General features: G+C 61.8%; 2 protein-coding genes across 3 annotated transcripts in view; both read right to left on the bottom strand.

The window, feature by feature from the left end:
• Positions 1 to 288: 288 nt before the first annotated feature.
• On the bottom strand, positions 289 to 20,871 carry PRCP (prolylcarboxypeptidase). Of its 2 annotated transcripts, XM_078883066.1 has the most exons (10): positions 20,459 to 20,871; positions 18,203 to 18,341; positions 16,883 to 16,984; positions 14,478 to 14,553; positions 13,436 to 13,541; positions 13,024 to 13,184; positions 11,186 to 11,358; positions 7,012 to 7,176; positions 4,478 to 4,665; positions 289 to 2,342 (listed from the first exon to the last, which is right to left on the bottom strand). In XM_078883066.1, the coding sequence occupies exons 3-10, from the start codon at positions 16,976 to 16,978 to the stop codon at positions 2,090 to 2,092; spliced, it is 1,218 nt and encodes a 405-aa protein (XP_078739192.1). In that variant the 5' UTR covers positions 16,979 to 16,984; positions 18,203 to 18,341; positions 20,459 to 20,871; the 3' UTR covers positions 289 to 2,089. The 2 variants fall into 2 exon arrangements, with proteins under 2 accessions (XP_078739192.1, XP_078739191.1); XM_078883065.1 differs by lacking the exon at positions 20,459 to 20,871 and having other exon boundaries at positions 18,203 to 18,299.
• Positions 20,872 to 23,868: 2,997 nt separating this feature from the next.
• The window catches only part of SPTAN1 (spectrin alpha, non-erythrocytic 1), a 110,134-nt gene continuing 107,045 nt past the window's right edge, over positions 23,869 to 26,957 (bottom strand). The window contains 1 exon segment of the mRNA XM_078882923.1: positions 23,869 to 26,492. Within this exon segment, the coding sequence (XP_078739049.1) occupies positions 26,367 to 26,492 (126 nt within the window). The 3' untranslated portion in view covers positions 23,869 to 26,366.

Raw genomic sequence — 26,957 nt, 5'->3', positions numbered from 1 at the left:
GCCCACCCTGCCCATGATGACTGGGGGGGGGGGGGGTGTAGGGTCTTCTCGCCCACCCTGCCCATTACTGGGGGGGGGGGGGGGGGGTGTAGGGACTTCTCGCCCACCCTGCCCATGATGACTGGGGGGGGGGGGGGGGGTGAGGGACTTCTCGCCCACCCTGCCCATGGTGACTAGGGGGGGGGGTGTAGGGACTTCTCGCCCATGAGGGCGACACTCCACCCCCTGCCCACACACCAACTTACACCCTCAAATCACGACCCCTCTCTCTCTCCGCCTCCACGCGAGTCACATTCACGCGAACTTTATTGCTTTAAGTAGAACAAACAATCGCAGTTTCTCCCAGTTGACATTAACAAAGACAAAGATCCCGCGTAGCCTCAACAGGCTGTCGGGGGCAAGTGCAGTGGGCCGGCACAGCGGCACACGAGGGGGTGGGTGGCCAGCAACACAAAGACAAAGCTCCGCCCCCGCGGTATAGCCTTGACAGGCCGTTGGAGGCAAGTGCTGTTAGGGGGGGGGGGGTGGTGGCCAGTACCACGCCCGGCCGCCTTTGTCTCCCCCAGGTGCTCACTTGAGGCCGAGTCTACCTAGGGGGAGGATGGCACCGTCGCTGTCGTCGCGTGGACATTTCGAGCAACGGCCAAATTGACTGCGGCGGCGATTCGCAAAAAAAAAAAACGGAGAGACGCAGACTCCAAATCTACAGCAGCAGCAGCAGGCGTCGTCAGGGCCGGGATCGAACCCACGACCTCCTGTAGACCGGGCAAGGTAGTCAACATCTCCTAGCCACCCTGATGATGATGATGAGAGACTCGCAGACTCCAAATATACAGCAGCAGGCATCGTCAGGGTCGGGATCGAACCCACGACCTCCTGTAGACCGGGCAAGGTAGTCAACATCTCCTAGCCACCGTGATGATGATGATGAGAGACACAAACTCAAAATCTACAGCAGCAGCAGCAGGCGTCGTCAGGGCCGGGATCGAACCCACGACCTCCTGTATACCGGTCAAAGTAGTCAACATCTCCTAGCCACCCTGATGATGATGATGATAGAGAGACACGCAGACTCCAAATATACAGCAGCAGCAGGCATCGTCAGGGTCGGGATCGAACCCACGACCTCCTGTAGACCGGGCGAGGTAGTTAACATCTCAGAGCCACCGTCTGTTCCAACCACAACAAACGGCAGCAAGTGAAACCGGGTCACCAGAGGTCGCAACCGGGTACCCGATACCCGTACCCTACCTGATACCCGTACCCTACCCGATACCCGGCTACCCGTACCCGGCCGGGTACGGGTAGCCGGGTATCGGGTAGGGTACGGGTACAGGTATCCGTTTGCGACCCTGGTGCGGCCGGGTACGGGTAAGGAATCAAAACCCGATTTAAAGCTTTTGTGACTGCAGGGATTCATTTTCTTGGTTCTTTCGGTAAAGTCACGTAGAATGGAAATAATAAAATAAAACATTGTAAAATAATTCTCACGACGTTTCACCTGAGGACGGCTGCTTGCGTTGTGGCCGAAACGTCGTGAGAATGATTTTATAATGTTTTATTTTATTATTTTATTATTTCCATTCTACGTGACTTTACCGAAAGAACCTAAAAGATGAATCAAAACCCGTTTGCGACCTCTCACCCTTGACCCCCTCACCACGTGACACATGGTCAGCCTCACCCGGCCACTCACCCCCCCCACTTCACCGCCGACCCTGAAGTGGCCAGCCTCTCACCCTCCTACTCACCACCACCACTCACCCCCCCCCCCCCCACTTCACCGCCGACCCTGAAGTGGCCAGCCTCTCACCCTCCTACTCACCACCACCACTCACCACCACCCCTGAATATTGCAGAGTGAGTGGGGGGGGGGTGGATATGGTTGTAGCTGCAGCCGTAGCTGTAGCAGCTGCTGCTTCTACAGCTGCCGCTGCTGCTGCTACAGCTACTGCTGCTTCAGCTGCTTCTACAGCTGCAGCTACTGCTGCTACAGCTGCTGCTGCTACAGCTGTTGCTGCTACAGCTGCTGCTGCTATAGCTGCTGCTGCTGCTGCCGTTGCTGCTGCCGCTGCCGCCACGGCCGCAGCTACAGCTGCCACGGCGGCTGCTGCTGCGGCTGCCGCTGTTGCTGCAGCTGGCGCTGGTGGTGCGCCTCCTTCACCCACTGCTGGATGAGCGCCACCTCGGCGCGGCGCGCGTGCAGGAACGAGTCGGGGTCCTGCGCGCAGTTGGAGCGCAGGTCGGCGTGGTGGGCGCCGTCCGGGATGAGCAGCGCCGGCAGGGAAGGGCTCAGCGAGCGCGTCACCCCGCCGCCCGACCACGGGTCCAGCCCGCCGTTACTGGGGGAGGGAGGGGGGGAGGGTGGAGAGAGAGGGAGGAGAGGGAGGGAGGAGAGGGAGGTGAGAGAGGGAGGGAGGGGAGGGAGGGAGGAGAGGGAGGTGAGAGAGGGAGGGAGGGGAGGGAGGAGAGGGTGGAGAGAGAGGGAGGGAGGAGAGGGAGGGAGGGAAGAGAGGGAGGAGAGGGAGGAGAGAGAGGGAGGGAGGCAGAGAAGGAGGGAGGGGAGGGAGGGGAGGGAGAGGAGGGAGGGGAGGGGAGGGAGGGGAGGGAGGGGAGGGGAGGGAGGGGAGGGAGGAGAGGGTGGAGAGGGTGGAGAGAGAGGGAGGGGAGGGAGGGGGGAGGAGGGGAGGAGGAGGGAGGGGAGGGAGGAGAGGGTGGAGAGGGAGGGAGGGAGGGGAGGGAGGGGAGGGAGGGAGGAGAGGGAGGGAGGGAGGGAGGCAGAGAAGGAGGGAGGGGAGGGAGGGGAGGGAGGGGAGGGGAGGAGGGGAGGGAGGGGAGGGAGGGGAGGGGAGGGAGGGGAGGGAGGGGAGGGGAGGGAGGGGAGGGAGGGGACGGAGGGGAGGGGAGGGAGGGGAGGGAGGAGAGGGTGGAGAGGGTGGAGAGAGAGGGAGGGGAGGGAGGGGAGGGAGGGAGGAGAGGGAGGGAGGGAGGAGAGGGTGGAGAGGGAGGGAGGGAGGGGAGGGAGGGGAGGGAGGGAGGAGAGGGAGGGAGGGAGGCAGAGAAGGAGGGAGGGGGAGGGAGGGGAGGGAGGGGAGGGAGGGGAGGGAGGGGAGGGAGGGGAGGGGAGGGAGGGGAGGGAGGAGGGTGGAGAGGGTGGAGAGAGAGGGAGGGGAGGGAGGGAGGAGAGGGAGGGAGGGAGGGGAGGGGAGGGGAGGGAGGGGAGGGAGGAGAGGGTGGAGAGGGAGGGGAGGGAGGGGAGGGAGGGAGGAGAGGGAGGGAGGGGGACAGAGATACGGGCAGCAGAGAATCAGAATCGTGAATTCTCGTGGAGAAATCCGATGAGCTATGAAGCTTTTTTTTTCACAGATGTCCAGGAGTGTTGGGGGGGGGGGGCACGGAGTCAGAAAAGTTCCCGCAAGAAGTGCAGGGAAGGGTCAAGCGAGTCACCGAAAGTTCAACATCGTCGTCACGCCGTCGTCATCGGTAACCACCGTCGTCATCGGTAACCACGCCGTCGTCATCGGTAACCACGCCGTCGTCATCGGTAACCACGCCGTCGTCATCGGTAACCACGCCGTCGTCATCGGTAACCACGCCGTCGTCATCGGCAACCACGCCGTCGTCATCGGCAACCACGCCGTCGTCATCGGTAACCACGCCGTCGTCATCGGTAACCACGCCGTCGTCATCGGTAACCACGCCGTCGTCATCGGCAACCACGCCGTCGTCATCGGTAACCACGCCGTCGTCATCGGCAACCACGCCGTCGTCATCGGTAACCACGCCGTCGTCATCGGTAACCACGCCGTCGTCATCGGTAACCACGCCGTAAGCATTACCAAGCTGTGCAATGGTCGAGTGGAGTCAACGATGATGCTGTGCGATGACCCCGTTATGACCCCGTTACGATGACCCCGTCACGATGACCCCATTACAATGACCCCATTACGACGACCCCGTCACGACGACCCCGTCACGACGACCCCGTCACGATGACCCCATTACAATGACCCCATTACGACGACCCCATTACGACGACCCCGTCACGACGACCCCGTCACGACGACCCCGTCACGACGACCCCGTTACGATGACCCCATCACGACGACCCCGTCACGACGACCCCGTTACGATGACCCCATTACAATGACCCGTCACGACGACCCCGTCACGACGACCCCGTCACGACGACCCCGTTACGATGACCCCGTCACGACGACCCCGTCACGACGACCCCGTTACGATGACCCCATTACAATGACCCGTCACGACGACCCCGTCACGACGACCCTGTCACGACGACCCCATTACGATGACCCCGTTACAATGACCCCGTCACGACGACCCCGTCACGACGACCCCGTCACGACGACCCCGTCACGACGACCCCGTCGCGACGACCCCGTCGCGACGACCCCGTCGCGACGACCCCCGTCGCGACGCGGTGCCGTGATGACGCGGTGCGGGGAGGCGCCACCTGAAGACGATGTTGGTGTGCTCCGTGATGTTGCGCCCGCCGTAGAGGGTGGGGGCCCAGGCGGGGCGCGGTAGCACCCCCCAGGTGCGGCGGCACCCCTCGGCGAAGGCCGCCTCGTCCCACGGCGCCGCCTCGAACATGTCCACCTCGCCGTCGGAGCACGCCGGCATCACCATCTCCGTACACGCCTGCCGCACGCGCGCGCACAAGCACACACGCACGCGCGCGTACACACACGTACACTCACGCGCACACGTACACACACGTACACACGCGTATACACACGCACACACGTATACACACGTACACACACACATAAACACGTACACACGTATACACACGTATACACACGTACACACACACATAAACACGTACACACGTATACACACGTATACACACGTAAACACGTATACACACGTACACACACACGTACACACGTAAACACACACACGTAAACACGTATACACACGTACACACACACGTACATACGTACACACACACACACATAAACACGTACACACGTACACACACGTACACACACACGTACACACGTATACACACGTACACACGTAAACACACACACACGTAAACACACACACGTACACACACAAATACACACGTACACACACACGTATACATACACGTACACAAGTAAACACGTACACACACACGCACACACACGTACACACACACACGTACACACACACACGTACACACACACACGTACACACACACACGTATACATACACACGTACATACACAAACGTAAACACACAAATACACACGTACAGACATGTATACACACACGTACACACGTAAACACACACGTACACACGTACACACACGTACACACACACGTACACACACACGTACACACGTAAACATGTACACACGTACACACACGTACATACGTAAACACACACATACACACATACACACACGTACACGCACACGTACACACGTACACACACGTACACATGTACACACACGTACACACACACACACGTACACACACACACACACACATGTACAGACACGTACACACACACGTACACACACGTAAACACGTACACACACGTACACACGTACACACGTACACGTACACACGTACACACACATGTACAGACACGTAAACACACACGTACACACGTACACACGTACACACACACGTACACACGTACACACACACGTACACACACGTAAACACACACGTGCAGACACGTACACACGCGTCAACACACGCGTACACATGCAAACACACATGTAGACACGTACACACACGCACACACACGTACACACACACGCGTAAACACACACGAACACACGCATACGTGCACAAACGCGTAAACACACACGAACACACGCATACGTGCACAAACGCGTAAACACACACGAACACACGCATACGTGCACAAACGCGTAAACACACACGAACACACGCATACGTGCACAAACGCGTAAACACACACGAACACACGCATACGTGCACAAACGCGTAAACACACACGCACACACGCATACGTGCACAAACGCGTAAACACACACGAACACACGCATACGTGCACAAACGCGTAAACACACACGAACACACGCATACGTGCACAAACGCGTAAACACATGCAAGCACACACGTAGACTTGTACATATACGTACACAAACACATACACACAGGCACGCAAGCACGCACACACCTACACATACGTGGGCATCACCCCCCCCCCACTATCACCCCCCCCACTATCACCCCCACTTCCCCCCCCCCCCCCACTATCACCCCCCCACTATCACCCCCCCCCACTATCACCCCCACTTCCCCCCCCCCACTATCACCCCTCCCCCTATCACCCCCACTTCCCCCCCCCCACTATCACCCCCCACTATCACCCCCACTTCCCCCCCCCCCCCCACTATCACCCCCCCACTATCACCCCCACTTCCCCCCCCCCCCCACTATCACCCCCCCACTATCACCCCCCCACTATCACCCCCACTTCCCCCCCCCCACTATCACCCCTCCCCCTATCACCCCCACTTCCCCCCCCCCACTATCACCCCCCCACTATCACCCCCACTTCCCCCCCCCCCCACTATCACCCCCCCACTATCACCCCCACTTCCCCCCCCCCCCACTATCACCCCCCACTATCACCCCCACTTCCCCCCCCCCCACTATCACCCCCCCACTATCACCCCCCCACTATCACCCCCACTTCCCCCCCCCCACTATCACCCCTCCCCCCTATCACCCCCACTTCCCCCCCCCCCACTATCACCCCCCCACTATCACCCCCACTTCCCCCCCCCCCCACTATCACCCCTCCCCCTATCACCCCACTATCACCCCCCCCCTCTACTATCACCCCCACTTCCCCCCCCCCACTTTCACTCCCACCCTCCCCCCACTATCACCCCTCCCCCCACTATCACCCCTCCCCCCACTATCACCCCTCCCCCTATCACCCCCCCCCCCCCACTATCACTCCCGCCCTCCCCCCCACCACCCGCACCCCCCACTAAGAGGGTGGGTGGGGTACCTGGTAATCCCAGCCCTGCATGCCCAGGCTGGCGGTGGCGCTCTGCGAGGTGTTGAAGCAGGCGCTGGCACCCGTGTGGTTGTAGTAGACGGAGACCGCCCGCACCACCGCCTGCAGCAGAGCCCCGTCCGGGGCCTCCGGCTCCTGCAGGTGACTGCACACCGCCTGGGGGGGGGGGCACGGGGGTCACGTGACTGCACCACCGCCTGCAGCAGAGCCCCGTCCGGGGCCTCCGGCTCCTGCAGGTGACTGCACACCGCCTGGGGGGGGGGGGCACGGGGGTCACGTGACTGCACCACCGCCTGCAGCAGAGCCCCGTCCGGGGCCTCCGGCTCCTGCAGGTGACTGCACACCGCCTGGGGGGGGGGGGCACGGGGGTCACGTGACTGCACCACCGCCTGCAGCAGAGCCCCGTCCGGGGCCTCCGGCTCCTGCAGGTGACTGCACACCGCCTGGGGGGGGGGGCACGGGGGTCACGTGACTGCACCACCGCCTGCAGCAGAGCCCCGTCCGGGGCCTCCGGCTCCTGCAGGTGACTGCACACCGCCTGGGGGGGGGGGGGGCACGGGGGGGGGGGGCACGGGGGGGGGGGGGCACGGGGGTCACGTGACTGCACACCGCCTAGGGGGGGTGCACGGGGGGGGGGGCACGGGGATCATGTGACTGCACACCGCCTGGAGGGGGCACAGGGGGGGGCACGGGGGTCACGTGACTGCATACCGGGCAAACGGGTGAGTGAGCGAGGAGTGGGCGAGTGCGTGAGAAGGTGAGGGGGGTGAGCGAGCGAGTGAGAGTCTAGGAGGGTCAGTGAGTGAGTGAGCGAGCGAGCGGACAAGCGTGTGAGCGGGCGAGTGAGCGGGCGAGTGAGCGGGCGAGTGAGAGTCTAGGAGGGTCAGTGAGTGAGTGAGCGAGCGGACAAGTGTGTGAGCGGGCGAGTGAGCGGGCGAGTGAGCGGGCGAGTGAGAGTCTAGGAGGGTCAGTGAGTGAGTGAGCGAGCGGACAAGTGTGTGAGCAGGTGAGTGAGCGGGCGAGTGAGAGTCTAGGAGGGTCAGTGAGTGAGTGAGCGAGCGGACAAGCGTGTGAGCGGTGCGAGTGAGCGAGCGAGTGAGAGTCTAGGAGGGTCAGTGAGTGAGTGAGCGAGCGGACAAGCGTGTGAGCGGGCGAGTGAGCGGGCGAGTGAGCGAGCGAGTGAGAGTCTAGGAGGGTCAGTGAGTGAGCGAGCGAGCGGACGAGCATGTGAGCAGGCGAGTGAGCGGGCGAGTGAGAGTCTAGGAGGGTCAGTGAGTGAGTGAGCGAGCAGACAAGCGTGTGAGCGGGCGAGTGAGCGGGCGAGTGAGCGGGCGAGTGAGAGTCTAGGAGGGTCAGTGAGTGAGTGAGCGAGCGGACAAGTGTGTGAGCGGGCGAGTGAGCGGGCGAGTGAGAGTCTAGAAGGGTCAGCGAGTGAGCGAGCGGACAAGTGTGTGAGCGGGCGATTGAGCGGGCGAGTGAGCGGGCGAGTGAGAGTCTAGGAGGGTCAGTGAGTGAGTGAGCGAGCAGACAAGCATGTGAGCGGGCGAGTGAGCGGGCGAGTGAGAGTCTAGAAGGGTCAGCGAGTGAGCGAGCGGACAAGTGTGTGAGCGGGCGATTGAGCGGGCGAGTGAGAGTCTAGGAGGGTCAGTGAGTGAGTGAGCGAGCGGACAAGCGTGTGAGCGGGCGAGCGAGCGGGCGAGTGAGCAGGCGAGTGAGAGTCTAGGAGGGTCAGTGAGTGAGTGAGTGAGCGAGCGGACAAGTGTGTGAGCGGGCGAGTGAGCGGGCGAGTGAGCGGGCGAGTGAGAGTCTAGGAGGGTCAGTGAGTGAGTGAGCTAGCGGACAAGCGTGTGAGCGGGCGAGTGAGTGAGCGAGTGAGAGTCTAGGAGGGTCAGTGAGTGAGTGAGCGGACAAGTGTGTGAGCAGGCGAATGTGAGCGAGCGAGTGAGAGTCTAGGAGGGTCAGTGAGTGAGTGAGCGAGCGGACAAGCGTGTGAGCGGGGCGATGTGAGCGGGCGAGTGAGCGAGCGAGTGAGAGTCTAGGAGGGTCAGTGAGTGAGCGAAGCGAGCGAGCGGACGAGCATGTGAGCAGGCGAGTGAGCGGGCGAGTGAGAGTCTAGGAGGGTCAGTGAGTGACTGAGCGAGCGGACAAGTGTGTGAGCGGGCGAGTGATTGGGCGAGTGAGCGGGCGAGTGAGAGTCTAGGAAGGTCAGTGAGCGAGTGAGCGAGCGGACAAGTGTGTGAGCGGGCGAGTGATTGGGCGAGTGAGCGGGCGAGTGAGAGTCTAGGAGGGTCAGTGAGTGAGTGAGCGAGCGGACAAGTGTGTGAGCGGGCGAGTGAGCGGGCGATGTGAGCGAGCGAGTGAGAGTCTAGGAAGGTCAGTGAGCGAGTGAGCGAGCGGACAAGTGTGTGAGCGGGCGATGTGAGCGAGCGATGTGAGAGTCTAGGAAGGTCAGTGAGTGAGTGAGCGAGCGGACAAGCGTGTGAGCGGGTGAGTGAGCGGGCGAGTGAGCGGGCGAGTGAGAGTCTAGGAGGGTCAGTGAGTGAGTGAGCGAGCGGACAAGTGTGTGAGCGGGCGAGTGAGCGGGCGAGTGAAGCGGGCGAGTGAGAGTCTAGGAGGGTGAGTGAGTGAGTGAGTGAGCGAGCGGACAAGCGTGTGAGCGGGCGAGTGAGCGGGCGAGTGAGAGTCTAGAAGGGTCAGTGAGTGAGCGAGCGGACAAGTGTGTGAGCGGGCGATTGAGCGGGCGAGTGAGAGTCTAGGAGGGTCAGTGAGTGAGTGAGCGAGCGGACAAGCGTGTGAGCGGGCGAGCGAGCGGGCGAGTGAGCGGGCGAGTGAGAGTCTAGGAGGGTCAGTGAGTGAGTGAGCGAGCGGACAAGTGTGTGAGCGGGCGAGTGAGCGGGCGAGTGAGCGGTGCGAGTGAGAGTCTAGGAGGGTCAGTGAGTGAGTGAGCGGACAAGTGTGTGAGCAGGTGAGTGAGCGGGCGAGTGAGAGTCTAGGAGGGTCAGTGAGTGAGTGAGCGAGCGGACAAGCGTGTGAGCGGGCGAGTGAGTGAGCGAGTGAGAGTCTAGGAGGGTCAGTGAGTGAGTGAGCGGACAAGTGTGTGAGCAGGCGAGTGAGCGGGGCGAGTGAGCGAGCGAGTGAGAGTCTAGGAGGGTCAGTGAGTGACTGAGCGAGCGGACAAGTGTGTGAGCGGGCGAGAGTGAACGGGCGAGTGAGCAGGCGAGTGAGAGTCTAGGAGGGTCAGTGAGTGAGTGAGCGAGCGGACAAGTGTGTGAGCAGGCGAGTGAGCGGGCGAGGTGAGCGGGCGAGTGAGAGTCTAGGAGGGTCAGTGAGTGAGTGAGTGAGCGGACAAGTGTGTGAGCGGGCGAGTGAGCGGGCGAGTGAGCGAGCGAGTGAGAGTCTAGGAAGGTCAGTGAGCGAGTGAGCGAGCGGACAAGTGTGTGAGCGGGCGAGTGAGCGGGCGAGTGAGAGTCTAGGAGGGTCAGTGAGTGAGTGAGCGAGCAGACAAGTGTGTGAGCAGGCGAGTGAGCGGGCGAGTGAGCGAGCGAGTGAGAGTCTAGGAGGGTGAGTGAGTGAGTGAGCGAGCGGACAAGTGTGTGAGCAGGCGAGTGAGCGAGCGAGTGAGAGTCTAGGAAGGTCAGTGAGCGAAGTGAGCGAGCGGACAAGTGTGTGAGCGGGCGAGTGAGCGGGCGAGTGAGAGTCTAGGAGGGTCAGTGAGCGAGCGGACAAGTGTGTGAGCGGGCGAGTGAGAGTCTAGGAGGGTCAGTGAGTGAGTGAGTGAGCGGGCGATGTGAGCGGGCGAGTGAGAGTCTAGGAGGGTCAGTGAGTGAGTGAGCGAACGGACAAGTGTGTAAGCAGGCGAGTGAGCGGGCGAGTGGAGCGGGCGAGTGAGCGGGTGGGCGAGCGCACGACTAGGCGAATGAGAGAGCGGGTGCGGCGACTAAGGTGAGTGGGGGGGTGAGTGAGCGAGTGAGCGCAAGTGGACGAGTGAGTGACCAGGAGAGTGGGTGAGCGAACGAGCGAGCGAGCGGACAAGCGTGTGAACAGGCGAGCCAACGGGTGACTTTGAGCGGGTTTTGGCGAGCGGGTGAGCAAGCGGGGCGGGCGAGCAGGCGAGCGGGCGGTGCGGGCGAGCGGGGCGCGTGAGCGAGCGGGCGGGCGAGCCTACGTGCACGGGGAAGGCTGGCAGCGGCTGCAGGAAGCTGGCGGCGTAGGGGTAGTCCACCATGGCCAGGTCGCCCCACGTCTCCGCCAGCCACGCCTTGAGCGCCAGCACGTCGCCGGGCCCACCCAGCGGGGCGCACAGGCGGAAGGTGGAGCCCAGCCAGCGCAGCCCGTCCACTGGCGGTGGGTGGCGGTGGGTGGCGGTGGTGGTGGCACACGGAGACAATGGTTGAGGTGCCTCGCCGCGCGTGGTGCTCAAGGCAAGGCCCCACTGAGATTCTTTTTCACAATAATGATGGCTTCTGATAGCCAGGCGGTGGGAGGCGGGGTGGGTGGTGAGGGGGTGGGCCGTAGGGTGGGTGGGTGGGGGGGTGGGCTGTGTGTGGGTGGGCCATGGGTGGTTGGGTGGGTGGTAGGGGTGGGGCATGGGTGAGTGGGTCATGGGTGGGCCATGGGTGGTTGGGTGGGTGATAGGGGTGGGGCATGGGTGGGTGGGTCATGGGTGGGTCATGGGTGGTTGGGTGATAGGGGTGGGGCATGGGTGGGCCATGGGTGGTTGGGTGGGTGATAGGGGTGGGGCATGGGTGGGTCGGTCATGGGTGGGCCATGGGTGGCTGGGCCATGGGTGAGCCATGGGTGGGTGGTAGGGGTGGGGCATGGGTGGGTGGGCCATGGGTGGGCCGTGGGTGGGCGGGTGGGCTGTGGGTGGGTGGGCCGTAGGTGGATCGGTGGGTAGGTATGTGGACCGTGGGTGGGTCGGTGGGTGGTAGTGGTCAGGGCTGTGGGTGAATGGGTGGGTGGGCCGTAGGTGGGTGGGTGGGTACGGGGTTGGGCCGTGGGTGAGTGGGTAGGGGGGTGGGCCGTGGGTGGGTGGGTCGTGGGTACGGGGTTGGGTCGGTGGGTGGGTGTAGGTGGGTGGGTACGGGGTTGGGCCGTCGGTGGGTGGGTGTAGGTGGGTGGGTACGGGGTTGGGCTGTGGGTGGGTGTAGGTGGGTGGGTACGGGGTTGGGTCGGTGGGTGGGTGTAGGTGGGTGGGTACGGGGTTGGGCCGTCGGTGGGTGGGTGTAGGTGGGTGGGTACGGGGTTGGGCCGTCGGTGGGTGGGTGTAGGTGGGTGGGTACGGGGTTGGGCCGTCGGTGGGTGGGTGTAGGTGGGTGGGTACGGGGTTGGGCCGTCGGTGGGTGGGTGTAGGTGGGTGGGTACGGGGTTGGGCCGTCGGTGGGTGGGTGTAGGTGGGTGGGTACGGGGTTGGGTCGGTGGGTGGGTGTAGGTGGGTGGGTACGGGGTTGGGCCGTCGGTGGGTGGGTGTAGGTGGGTGGGTACGGGGTTGGGCCGTCGGTGGGTGGGTGTAGGTGGGTGGGTACGGGGTTGGGCCGTCGGTGGGTGGGTGTAGGTGGGTGGGTACGGGGTTGGGCCGTCGGTGGGTGGGTGTAGGTGGGTGGGTACGGGGTTGGGTCGGTGGGTGGGTGTAGGTGGGTGGGTACGGGGTTGGGCCGTCGGTGGGTGGGTGTAGGTGGGTGGGTACGGGGTTGGGCCGTCGGTGGGTGGGTGTAGGTGGGTGGGTACGGGGTTGGGCCGTCGGTGGGTGGGTGTAGGTGGGTGGGTACGGGGTTGGGCCGTCGGTGGGTGGGTGTAGGTGGGTGGGTACGGGGTTGGGCCGTCGGTGGGTGGGTGTAGGTGGGTGGGTACGGGGTTGGGTCGGTGGGTGGGTGTAGGTGGGTGGGTACGGGGTTGGGCGTCGGTGGGTGGGTGTAGGTGGGTGGGTACGGGGTTGGGCCGTCGGTGGGTGGGTGTAGGTGGGTGGGTACGGGGTTGGGCCGTCGGTGGGTGGAGGCCTCTCACCGGTGGAGGCCACGTGGTCGATGGCGGCCCAGGACCGCCGCACGCTGTGGGGGCAGGCGGCCCCGCCGCGCGTCTGGAAGGTGCGCGTCACGATGCGAGCGTACGCACCACACTCCGCCAGCCCCGTGAACTGCCAGATGGGCGCAGACGCAGCCAGCGCCCTGACACACGCGGCGGAGCGGGGAGGGGGGGGGGTGAGTGGGGGTGTAAGTGGGGGGGTGGGGGGGTGAGTGGGGGTGTGAGTGGGGGTGTGAGTGGGGGTGTGAGTGGGGGTGCGAGTGGGGGGGTGGGGGTGCGAGTGGGGGGGTGGGGGGGTGGGGGTGCGGGTGGGGGGGTGGGGGTGTGAGTGGGGGTGTGAGTGGGGGTGCGAGTGGGGGTGCGAGTGGGGGGGTGGGGGTGTGAGTGGCGTTACCCGACGACGCTCTGGGGGTACTTCATGCGCAGCCACGCGGCCAGCATGCCGCCGTAGGAGCCGCCCACGGCCACCACGGGGCTGTCCCCCACGCCAGGGACGGTGCCTGTGACGCACGCGGTCACCGCACACGCGGACGACACACACACACATACACACACGCGGACGACACACACACACAGACACATACACACGCGGACGACACACACACACAGACACACACACACGGACGACACACACACACACACATACACACACACATACACACACACATACACACACACACGCGGACGGGCACACACACACAGACACATACACACACACATACACACACACGGACGACACACACACACATGACGTCACCACGACGCTTGTGCCAGGCCATGTGCACCTTGAGGCCACGTGAAGTGTCGAACGCCCGCTGGCAGGAGGTCACGGGGCAGACCCAGCAGGTGCCACGGGTCGACTGACCGAGATGACCGAGATGACTGGCTGATGCACCACCTGTGCCCCCTACTGTACCAACTTGCTGTGCTTTAGCCACCCGGCGCTCCGCTCGTTGTTGTGAGCGTCGCTCCTCCGCCCTCCGTTGTTGTTGGAGGGCGACTGCCTCCAACTGCCCAGTAGCGTCCTTCACGAGCCTCCTCCACAGAGGCCGATCTTGACACCGCTGGTACCAGTCATCGGCAAGTCCACTCAGCTCCACGTCCTCCTGTACCACACCACTCCATCTCTTCTCTAGCCCGTGCCGCGCCCGTTTAGCCCCCTCGATCCGGCTGAACAAAAGCTGTTTGGGCATGCGGTGGCTGGGCATGCGGGCTACATGAACCAGCCAACGCAGCCTTGCCTGCCGGAGGAGCTCACCGATGGGACTTTGCCCAGATCTTTCAAGGATTTGTGAGCTCCTCACACAATCCAGCCTGCAGGTTAAACCCAGGATGGATCTTAGGCAGGCCAGCCTAAATGTTTCCACACACACACACAGACAGACACACAGACAGACGAACACACACACACACGTGCCCCCCTACCCCACACGCACCTCTGATGTGCTCGATGAGCACAGCGAAGTCAGCGAGCGCCTGTGCCGAGGACAGGTACTGCAGCGTCTGCGGGCTCTGGGGAGCCAACGGGAGGGGGGTGGGGGGTGGTAGGGGAGGGGGGAGTGGGGAGGGGAGGAGAGGGGAGTGGGGGGGAGGGGACAGTGGGGAGGGGAGGATAGTGGGGTGGGGGGTGGTAGGGGAGGGGGGAGTGGAGGGGACAGTGGGGAGGGGAGGATAGTGGGGTGGGGGGTGGTAGGGGAGGGGGGAGCGGAGGAGAGGGGAAGAGAGGGGAGGGGAGGAGAGGGGAGGGGAGGGAGGCGAGGGTGGGGGGGTAGGGGAAGGGAGTTAGGTGGGAGGGGAGGGGAGGCGAGGGAGGGGAGGGAGTCAGCAGCAATGCCACAACAAGCTGCCACTCTCCACCGACGATGCCCGTCCCCAGAGCTGGGCCGGTGTGGCAGGGTCGGTGTGGCAGGGCCGGCGTGGCAGGGTCGGTGTGGCAGGGCCGGTGTGGCAGGGTCGGCGTGGCAGGGCCGGCGTGGCAGGGTCGGTGTGGCAGGGCCGGTGTGGCAGGGTCGGTGTGGCAGGGTCGGTGTGGCAGGGTCGGTGTGGCAGGGTCGGCACGGCACGGTTGGTTCTCCACCGGCTGCGCGACCGGGCTCGAGCCGCAAACCAAACCGTGATGCACAGCCGCCATCACCGACAGTCATCCCAATCTGGCTCAGAGCGATTCCCCATGTGTCCCTGCGTGTGTCCCAGCGCGTGTCCCAGCGCGTGTCTCCGTGCGTGTGTCTCCGTGCGTGTGTCTCCATGAGTGTCTCCGTGAGTGTCTCCGTGCGTGCGTCCCCGTGCGTGTCCCTGCGTGTGTCCCAGCGCGTGTCTCCGTGAGTGTCTCCGTGAGTGTCTCCGTGCGTGTGTCCCCGTGCGTCCCTGCGTGTGTCCCAGCGCGTGTCCCCGTGCGCGTGTCTCCATGAGTGTCTCCGTGAGTGTCTCCGTGCGTGTGTCCCCGTGCGTGTCCCTGCGTGTGTCCCAGCGCGTGTCTCCGTGAGTGTCTCCGTGAGTGTCTCCGTGCGTGCGTGTGTCCCCGTGCGTGTCTCTGCGTGTGTCCCAGCGCGTGTCCCCGTGCGCGTGTCTCCATGAGTGTCTCCGTGAGTGTCTCCGTGCGTGTGTCCCCGTGCGTGTCCCTGCGTTTGTCCCAGCGCGTGTCCCCGTGCGTGTGTCTCCGTGAGTGTGTCTCCGTGCGTGTGTCTCCGTGAGTGTGTCTCCGCGCGTGTCTCCGCGAGTGTGTCTCCGTGCGTGTGTCTCCGTGCGTGTGTCTCCGTGAGTGTGTCTCCGCGCGTGTCTCCGTGAGTGTGTCTCCGTGCGTGTGTCTCCATGAGTGTCCCCGTGCATATCCCCGTGAGTGTCTCCATGCGTGTCCCTGCGTTTGTCCCAGCGCGTGTCCCCGTGCGTGTCCCCGTGTGTGTCTCCGTGCGTGTCTCCGTGCGTGTCTCTGCGTTTGTCCCAGCGCATGTCCCCGTGCATGTCCCCGTGCGTGTCCCCGTGAGTGTCTCCATGCGTGTCCCTGCGTTTGTCCCAGCGCGTGTCCCCGTGCGTGTCCCCGTGTGTGTCTCCGTGCGTGTCCCCGTGAGTGTCTCCATGCGTGTCCCTGCGTTTGTCCCAGCGCGTGTCCCCGTGCGTGTCCCCGTGCGTGTCCCCGTGAGTGTCTCCATGCGTGTCCCTGCGTTTGTCCCAGCGCGTGTCCCCGTGCGTGTCCCCGTGCGTGTCCCCGTGAGTGTCTCCATGCGTGTCCCTGCGTTTGTCCCAGCGCGTGTCCCCGTGCGTGTCCCCGTGCGTGTCCCCGTGTGTGTCTCCGTGCGTGTCTCCCCGCGCGTCTCCGTGCGCGTCTCCGTGCGTGCGTGTCCCCGTGTGTGTCTCCGTGCGTGTCTCCGTGCGTGTCTCCCCGCGCGTGTCTCCGTGCGTGTCCCCGTGCGTGCGTCTCCGTGCGTGTGTCCCCGTGCGTGCGTCTCCGTGCGTGTGTCTCCGTGCGTGTCTCCGTGTGTGTGTCTCCGTGCGTGTCTCCGTGCGTGTGTCTCCGTGCGTGTGTCTCCGTGCGTGTCTCCGTGCGTGTCTCCGTGCGTGTGTCTCCGTGCGTGTCTCCGTGCGTGTGTCCCCGTGCGTGCGTCTCCGTGCGTGTGTCTCCGTGCGTGTCTCCGTGCGTGTCTCCGTGCGTGTCTCCGTGCGTGCGTCTCCGTGCGTGTCTCCGTGCGTGTCTCCGTGCGTGTGTCCCCGTGCGTGCGTCTCCGTGCGTTGCGTCTCCGTGCGTGTCTCCGTGCGTGTGTCTCCGTGCGTGTGTCTCCGTGCGTGTCTCCGTGAGTGTCTCCGTGTCAGTGTCTCCGTGAGTGTCTCCGTGCGTGTGTCTCCGCACCGAGTAGGCTTTGTCCCCGAATGGCAGCGACTCCCCGTAGTAGCGGTGCTCAGCGAACACGAGCAGAGCACCCAGCTCCTCCGCCACGTCCCACATGAAGCCCTGCAACCGGCAACACCCCAACAGTCAACACCGTCACAGTCAACACCGTCACAGTCAACACCGTCACGGTCAACACCGTCACAGTCAACACCGCCACAGTCAACACCCCAACAGTCAACACCGTCACAGTCAACACCGCCACAGTCAACACCGTCACAGTCAACACCCCAACAGTCAACACCGTCACAGTCAACACCGCCACAGTCAACACCGTCACGGTCAACACCCCAACAGTCAACACCGTCACAGTCAACACCGCCACAGTCAACACCCCAACAGTCAACACCGTCACAGTCAACACCGTCACAGTCAACACCGTCACGGTCAACACCGTCACGGTCAACACCGTCACAGTCAACACCGCCACAGTCAACACCCCAACAGTCAACACCGTCAGTCAACACCGCCACAGTCAACACCGTCACAGTCAACACCGTCACAGTCAACACCGCCACAGTCAACACCGTCACAGTCAACACCGTCACAGTGCTAACCGCTGCACCACCGCTCCACTACCACCACAGACAACAACAGCCGCCATTCGCCACGAAGTCGCGGTGAAGTCACCCCCGGCGCTCGTGCCAGGCTAGGTGCGCTTAGAGGCTGTGGCGTGAAGTGTCGAACGCCCGCCGGCACGAGGTCACGGGACAGACCCTGCAGGTGGCATGATGGGTTGACCGACGACTGAGAGGACTGGCTGCTGATGCACCACCTCTGCCCCCTATTGTGCCAACCTCTAAAACCACCACCTCCTCCACCATGACCACCTCCACCACCTCCACTACCACCTCCACCACCACCATCCCCCTCACGGTTACCACCACCCCCCTCACGGTTACCACCACCACCCCCTTCACTGTTACCACCACTACAACCACAACCTCCACCACCACCACATCCACCACCTCCTCCACCACCAACTCCCACCACCACCACCTCCTCCACCACCACCACCTTCACCTCCCACCACCACCCCCCCCTTCACTGTTACCACCACTACAACCACAACCTCCACCACCACCACATCCACCACCACCACCACCACCTCCCACACCACCACCACCACAACCACCACCACCTCCCACCACCACCACCTTCCACCACCTCCCACCACCACCTTCACCTCCAACCACCACCACCACAACCACCACCACAACCACCACCACCCCCGTCACGACTACCACCGACTCAACGACCGCCACCGGCCCGTGCCCTCACGGTGTTGTTGCAGAACCAGGCGATGTCTCCCTCGTTGCCGGTGTAGAAGAGCACCGGTCCACCGGCGCGGTGGTGCCGGGGCCGACTGCAGGTAGCGCTGCTTGAAGTTGCCGTCCTCCGCAAAGCCAAAGTGGTCGATCTGGGGGAGGGGGGAGGAGGGAGGGAGGGGGGGGGTAGGTGGGGGGGGAGAGGGGGGGGGTAGGTGGGGGTTGATGGGGGGGAGGGGTGGGGGAGGGGAGGGGGTAGATGGGGGGGGAGGGGAGGAGGGAGTAGGTGGGAGGAGGGGAGGTGGGGGTAGGTGGGGGGGGGGGTGAGAGGGTAGGTGGGGGGGAGAGGTGTGGGGGAAAGGTGGGGGGGGTAGGTGGGGGGGAGAGAGGTGGGGGTAGGTGGGGGGTTTGAGGAGGGGGTAAGGGTAGGTGGGGGAGGGAGTTCAGGGGGGGAGGGGTGGGGGGAGGTGGGGGGGAAGGGTGGGGGGAGGTGGGGGGGGAGGGGTGGGGGTAGATGGGGGGGAAGGGTGGGGATAGGTAGGGGGGGAAAGGTGGAGAGGTGGGGGGTAGGTGGGGGAGGAGAGGTGGGGGTAGGTGGGGGTAGGTGGGGGGTTTGAGGAGGGGGTAAGGGTAGGTGGGGGAGGGAGTTGAGGGGGGGAGTTCAGGGGGGGAGGGGTGGGGGAGGGGTGGGGGGAGGTGGGGGGGAAGGGTGGGGGTAGGTGGGGGGGAGGGGTGGGGGTAGATGGGGGGGAAGGGTGGGGATAGGTAGGGGGGGAAAGGTGGAGAGGTGGGGGGTAGGTGGGGGAGGAGAGGTGGGGGTAGGTGGGGGTAGGTGGGGGGTTTGAGGAGGGGGTAAGGGTAGGTGGGGGAGGGAGTTGAGGGGGGGAGTTCAGGGGGGGAGGGGTGGGGGAGGGGTGGGGGGAGGTGGGGGGGAAGGGTGGGGGTAGGTGGGGGGGAGGGGAGGAGGGAGGGGGGGGGGTGAGAAGGTAGGTGGGGGGGGGTAGGTGGGGGGGAAAGGTGGAGAGGTGGGGGTAGGTGGGAGGGGGAGGTGGGGGGGAGGAGTGGGGGGAGGTGGGGGGTGGGGGGGAGGGATGGGGGAGATGGGGGGGGAGATGGGGGAGGGGTGGGGGGAGGTGGGGGTTGATGGGGGGGAGGGGTGGGGGGAGGTGGGGGGTGGGTAGATGGGGGGGAGGGGTGGAGGAGATGGGGGAGATGGGGGAGGGGTGGGTGGAGGTGGGGTGGAGGTTGATGGAGGGGAGGGGTGGGGGGAGGTGGGGGGTGGGGGTGGGTGGGGGGAGGGGTGGGGTAGATGGGTGGGAGGGGTGGGGGACGTGGGGGGTTGGAGGAGAGGGGAAGAGGGGGTGGCGGTGGGGGTCCGTGCCAGAGTCAGAATGTTGTCATACTGCAGGGAGGAATCCGATGAGCTCTAAAAGCTCTTTCCCCACAGATATCCAGAGGTACAGATATCCAGAGGTGCAAGAAAGGTGCAAAGAAATCTCCCCAAACACATTACAAATACAATAATAAAAATAAAACATTATAACATACAATTCTCACGACGTTTCGGCCACAACGCAAGCAGCCGTCCGCAGGTGAAGAACAGGGCTGTCGTTCATTCAGACGCTGTCCTTCCGACAGACCTGTTCTTCACCTGAGGACGGCTGCTTGCGTTGTGGCCGAAACGTCGTGAGAATTGTATTTTATTATGTTTGATTTTTATTATTTTATTATTTCCCTTCTACGTGATGACTTCACCGAAAGAACCAAGAAGATGAATCCCTGCAGTCACGAAGGCTTTAAATCAAAACATTACAAATACAACACTTAAGGGACCGTCCATAAATGACGTCACGCACCTAGGAGGGGAGGGGGGGTCAGACATTTGTGACGATGTGTGACGAGGGGGGGGTGAGAAACGTGACGTCACATCAAAATGCGCAACTTTAATAAATAAATATAGACAACACGTTCTACTTAATTAAATAGACTTTGTAATAAATGTTTTCTCCTACAACATCAGAGTGCAGCGCCACATTAAATACGCAATACAATGACAATAGTTTAAAGCGATTTTAAGCATGTTTAACTTTTTTTTTTTGGGGGGGGGCAGAGCTTTGTGACGTCACATTTTAGGGGGGGTCTGACTTTTTGTGACGAAGTGGGGGGGGGTCAAAAAAATCGTCCAAAAAAATCGCGTGACGTCATTTATGGACGGCCCCTTCGTTACAACCTCCACAAATATCCCCTTGGTGACCCCCCCCCGTGGTACCTTCTGCTCCAGGTAGTGTGTGCTGTAGGAGACCCCAGGCGAGGGGGTCCATCCTCGGACCCTGAGCGCCAGGGGTCTCGGGACGCGGGGGACCCCAGCGGCTCCGGCTGACGGACAGAGCAGCAGCAGCAGCGCCAAGGGGGTGAGGAGGGGGATGAGGGGGAGAAGTGGGGAGCGAGGGGGTCCTGGGGGGAGGGAACAAGGGGGTTCTGGGGGAGAGCGAGGGGGTCCTGGGAGGGAGCGAGGGGGCTCTGGGGGGGTGCGAGGGGGCTCTGGGGGGGAGCGAGGGGGCTCTGGGGGGGAGCGAGGGGACCCTGCGAGGGAGCGAGGGGGCCCTGGGAGGGGGTAGCGAGGGGACTCAAGACCCATGACCGCAGGAGCTGTTGCGATGTCCACCTTCTGAGGGGTTCGGGTCACGTGGTCCCCCCAACACCCCTCGCTGTCACGTGAGCCGCGGCACGCGCCGGGGGGGGATCACGTGCTGGGGGGAGTGGAGTGCGTCATGACGTCACGGTCACAGGTTTTTATTGCGGTGACGTCACCGCGATGAATTCGACGCGCGGACAGACACCCCGGATGACGTCATCACGCACGCAGTTGGTTCACCGAGGCCACGTAACGCTGGGTTGGGTGGGGGGGGGTCGGTCACGTGGTAATGAGGGGGGGGAGGAGGGTGGAGAGAGGCGGGGCACGTGAGGAGGGGGAGGATTGTTAGCGTGCGTGATGACGTCACCACACAAACATCGACGCCGTGACGTCACGCGGACACGTAGCGACGTCACCGCGTGAAATAACGTGCGCGGTGACGTCACCAGGTAACGTGCGCGGTGACGTCACCGCTACCCTGAATCAATTTCAGATTTAACAAAATTCACATTTAGATTTAAAGCTTTCGTGACTGCAGGGATTCATCTTCTTGGTTCTTTCGGTAAAGTCACGTAGAAGGGAAACAATAAAATAATAAAAATATAAAACAATACAATTATCATCATCAGTCTTAATTTTACAACTTTCGTGACTGCAGGAATTATTATGTTTCTTTCGGTTAAGTCACGTCTAAAGATAAAATAATAAATTAAATTAAATAATAGAATACGACGCTCTCTCTATGTATCTTGGTGATATCCGTCTGCTAATATGTCTGTCTATAGTTTTCTGGTTAGATTTTATGTCGCTATTTCATTATACCTGATGATGATTGCTTGTGTTGCAATCGAAACGTCGTATTCTATTATTTAATTTATTATTTTATCTTTAGACGTGACTTAACCGAAAGAAACACATAATAATATCATCATCAGGTGTGAAAAACACAGCGAGAAGATTTATTTTATTGTTTCCCTTCTACGTGACTTTCCCGAAAGAACCAAGAATTTAAACTTCACATTCACAAGAAGTTTAATTTCCCCGCCGAGTTAAAAGCGCATTGAGCTTAAGGAGCTGTTCATTTCAAGGGCTACTCCGCCGGCAGATATCAGAATGCGGAGCGCTATGGTGGCTGTGAGATGTTGACTACCTCGCCTGGTATACAGGAGGTCTGTGTCTCTCTCTCTCATCATCATCACGGTGGCTAAGAGATGTTGACTACCTCGCCTGATCTACAGGAGGTCTGTGTCTCTCTCTCTCATCATCATCACGGTGGCTAAGAGATGTTGACTACCTCGCCTGGTCTACAGGAGGTCTGTGTCTCTCTCTCATCATCATCACGGTGGCTAGGAGATGTTGACTACCTCGCCTGGTATACAGGAGGTCTGTGTCTCTCTCTCTCATCATCACGGTGGCTGTGAGATGTTGACTACCTCGCCTGGTATACAGGATGTCTGTGTCTCTCTCTCATCATCATCACGGTGGCTAGATGTTGACTACCTCGCCTGGTATACAGGTCTGTGTCTCTCTCTCTCATCATCACGGTGGCTAAGAGATGTTGACTACCTCGCCTGATCTACAGGAGGTCTGTGTCTCTCTCTCTCATCATCATCACGGTGGCTAAGAGATGTTGACTACCTCGCCTGATCTACAGGTCTGTGTCTCTCTCTCTCATCATCATCACGGTGGCTAAGAGATGTTGACTACCTCGCCTGGTCTACAGGAGGTCTGTGTCTCTCTCTCATCATCATCACGGTGGCTAGGAGATGTTGACTACCTCGCCTGGTCTACAGGAGGTCTGTGTCTCTCTCTCTCATCATCATCACGGTGGCTAAGAGATGTTGACTACCTCGCCTGATCTACAGGAGGTCTGTGTCTCTCTCTCTCATCATCATCACGGTGGCTAGGAGATGTTGACTACCTCGCCTGGTCTACAGGAGGTCTGTGTCTCTCTCTCTCTCATCATCATCACGGTGGCTAGGAGATGTTGACTACCTCGCCTGGTCTACAGGAGGTCTGTCTCTCTCTCATCATCATCACGGTGGCTAGGAGATGTTAACTACCTCGCCTGGTATACAGGAGGTCTGTGTCTCTCTCTCATCATCATCACGGTGGCTAGGAGATGTTGACTACCTCGCCTGGTATACAGGAGGTCGTGGGTTCGATCCCGACCCTGACGACGCCTGCTGCTGCTGTATATTTGGAGTCTGTGTGTCTCTCTCTCTCTCATCATCACGGTGGCTGTGAGATGTTGACAACCTCACATGGTGTGCAGGTCTGTGTCTCTCTCTCTCATCATCACGGTGGCTGTGAGATGTTGACAACCTCGCCTGGTATAGAGGTCTGTCTCTCTCATCATCATCACGGTGGATATGAGATGTTAACTACCTCGCCTGGTATACAGGAGGTCTGTGTCTCTCTCATCATCATCACGGTGGCTAGGAGATGTTGACTACCTCGCCTGGTATACAGGTCGTGGGTTCGATCCCGGCCCTGACGATGCCTGCTGCTGCTGTATATTTGGATTCTGAGTGTCTCTCTCATCATCATCACGGTGGCTAGGAGATGTTAACTACCTCGCCTGGTGTGCAGGAGGTCGTGGGTTCGATCCCAGCCCTGACGATGCCTGCTGCTGCTGTATATTTGGAGTCTGAGTGTCTCTCTCATTATCATCATTATCACGGTGGCTAGGAGATGTTAACTACCTCGCCTGGTACGCAGGAGGTCGTGGGTTCGATCCCGACCCCGACGATGCCTGCTGCTGCTGTATATTTCGAGTTTGCGTGTCTCTCTCTCGCCGTTGCATCAATTGGTGACGGCCAGCTTAGCTTCTCGAAAATAAAAAAAAAAGCTGCATACAGAGCTCAGGGGAGCCCTCACCCGCTACTATTTAAAAAGTTGAAATCGTACAGTTTAGAGAAGACGCGGTGGCCGGGTGCTGGTGGGTGTGCAAGCGGATTTATTTGGACAGACGAACGAACACACACACACGTGCTAAAACTACGCGCGCCGGCTGGACTACCGCCCCCCCACCACCGCCCCCCCCCCCCCCCCCCACCACGATGCCGAGCCGACCGAAATCACCGGGCCCACCGACTCACCGATCGGCACCGGAGGCAACGACAGGAGGTTGTGAAAACTCCTTTCTTTCGAACTGCTCGTCGTTGTGTTTAGTGTTGTCGTCCCCCCCACCACCCACTTACCGCACCTCCGATTTGGTGACGGTTTGGCCACGGCACGGTGGCGCGCAAAAGGAGTTCAACCAAGAACCGTGCCGGACGCCAGGGCGGCGGCGGTGGCAGTAGCCGCCTTGCCCCATCGTCCGTCACCGCCGTCATCGTCGCCGTCACCGCCAACCCCATTAGCCAACGTGCCAATTCCATCCGACGAGAATTGTCGTCATCGTCGCCGGCAAAATCACCGCCGGCAAAATCACCGCCGGCATCATCATCATCATCACCGCAACCGCCGCCGCCAACGCCATCAGCCAACGTGCCAATTCCATCTGACGAGAATCGTCGTCGTCGTCATCATCATCGCCGCCGCCGGCAAAAATCACCGCCGTTTAAAAAACAATTGATCCATCTCATCGCCCGTGGACCGGACCGCACGGAGACCGCACGGAGACCGCACGGAGACCGCAGCGCGGAGACCGCAGCGCGGAGACCGCACGGCGGAGACCGCACGGCGGAGACCGCACGGAGACCGCAGCGCGGAGACCGCACGGCGGAGACCGCACGGAGACCGCAGCGCGGAGACCGCAGCGCGGAGACCGCAGCGCGGAGACCGCAGCGCGGAGACCGCACGGAGACCGTAGCGCGGAGACCGTAGCACGGAGACCGTAGCACGGAGACCGTAGCACGGAGACCGTAGCACGGAGACCGTAGCACGGAGACCGTAGCACGGAGACCGTAGCACGGAGACCGTAGCACGGAGACCGTAGCACGGAGACCGTAGCACGGAGACCGTAGCACGGAGACCGTAGCACGGAGACCGTAGCACGGAGACCGTAGCACGGAGACCGTAGCACGGAGACCGTAGCACGGAGACCGCACGGAGACCGTAGCGCGGAGACCGCAGCGCGGAGACCGCAGCGCGGAGACCGCACGGAGACCGCAGTTGCGACGCTCATTTGCCGTCTCGCTCTCTCTCGCTCTCCCGACCGACTGACCGACTGACCGACTGACCGACCGCGCGCACCGCATTTTCCCCAAAATCACCGCCAATGTGCACAGCCCTGCACCGGACGACGACAACACCAACACCGCCGGCTACGCACCGATTGCACCGATTAGAGGCTCTCGTCTCATTGCGGGAGAGACATGCGGTGGGGGGGGGGGGGGGGGTTAGGCATGGGGGGGGGGTTGACCGGGTGAGCCCGGCGCTAGCGGCGTACAGAACTAACGCCGCCGCAGTGCGACGGAGACTACGACGACGACTACTACGACAAGAAGCGCGATGCAGCGGCGTGCGGTGAGAGTGGCGCGCCGCTGAGCCGTGGTTAGCGAGCGTGCTGCGGGGGGTTGGTGTGTGAGTGGGGGTTTGTGTGTGAGTGGGGGTTAGTGTGTGTGGGGGTTTGTGTGTGAGTGGGGGTTTGTGTGTGTGGGGGTTTGTGTGTGAGTGGGGGTTTGTGTGTGAGTGGGGGTTTGGGGGTTAGTGTGTGTGTGTGGGGTTAGCGTGTATGGGTTAGTAAGTGGGGGTTTGTGTGTGAGTGGGGTTAGTGTATGTGAGTGGAATGTTAGTGTGTGTGAGTGTTCCGTGTGTGCGTGTGTTCCGTGTGTGCGAGTGTTCCGTGTGTGTGTTCCGTGTGTGTGTTCCGTGTGAGTGAGTGTCCTGTGTGTGTGTAAGTGTTCCCCATGGTTAGTGAGTGTGCTGTGGGGTTAGTGTATGTGAGTGGAGGTTAGTGTGTGTGAGTGTTCCGTGTGTGTGTTCCGTGTGTGTGTTCCGTGTGAGTGAGTGTCCTGTGTGTGTGTAAGTGTTCCCCATGGTTAGTGAGTGTGCTGTGGGGTTAGTGTATGTGAGTGGAGGTTAGTGTGTGTGAGTGTTCCGTGTGTGCGTGTGTTGTGTGTGTGTGTGTGTTCCGTGTGAGTGAGTGTCCTGTGTGTGTGTAAGTGTTCCCCATGGTTAGTGAGTGTGCTGTGGGGTTAGTGTATGTGAGTGGAGGTTAGTGTGTGTGAGTGTTCCGTGTGTGCGTGTGTTGTGTGTGTGTGTGTGCCGTGTGAGTGAGTGTCCTGTGTGTGTGTAAGTGTTCCCCATGGTTAGCGAGTGCGCTGTGGGGTGAGCGTGTGTGTGTGTTCTGTGTGTGTGTGTTCCGTGTGAGTGAGTGTTCCGTGTGTGTGTTCTGTGTGTGTGTGTGTTCTGTGTGTGTGTGTGTTCTGTGTGCGTGTGTTCCGTGTGAGTGAGTGTTCTGTGTGTGTGTGTGTGTGCTCCCCAGGGTTAGCGAGTGCGCTGTGGGGTGAGCGTGAGTGAGCGTGAGTGAGTGCGAGCGTGAGCGAGTGCAAGGAGCGAGTGCGGTTGGGGGGCGGGGGGAGTGGTGGCCGTGCTAGTTTTGGAAGAGCGAGCGCGTGAACTCGATGTAGTCAAAGGCTCCGGGCAGCTCGCGACCCTTGCCGTCACAGTACGGCTTCATGTGCGAGATGCAGTAGTCGGCTTGCTCCCGCGTGAGATTCTGCTCCCGCACAGGTGAGGAAGGAGGGGGGGGAGACACACAAGAACAAAGATCCCCAACGTGTAGCCTCAACAGGCCGCAGGGGCAAGTGCTGTTAGCGAGCGGCGCCTACGAAGGCCGGCACGGCGCACGAGGGGGTGGGTGGCCAGCGCCACGCCCGGCCGACTTTGTCTCTCCCAGTGGCGATGTTTACTAAGCGCCGCGCCAGGTAACTCATTTGAGGCTGAGTCGACCTAGGGGGTGCCCGGGATCGGTTCAGAGAATCGTCGCCGCCGGCGTTGGCCGTGAGCGGGAATCGAACTCGGGCCGCCGGGTTCGCAGCGCTAACAGCTACACCCACCGCTCCCCACTGTAAGCACGCACGCACGCACGTGCACGCACACACGCGCACGCACGCACACACACGCACGCACGTGCACGCACACACACACGCGCACGCACACACACACACGCACACACACACGC

This window comes from Lampetra fluviatilis, chromosome 68, assembly GCF_964198595.1.
Source record: "Lampetra fluviatilis chromosome 68, kcLamFluv1.1, whole genome shotgun sequence".
NCBI classification, from domain to species: domain Eukaryota; kingdom Metazoa; phylum Chordata; class Hyperoartia; order Petromyzontiformes; family Petromyzontidae; genus Lampetra; species Lampetra fluviatilis.
The sequence above is the reverse complement of the archived record's forward strand: the minus strand, read 5'-3'. Positions and strand labels throughout refer to the sequence as shown.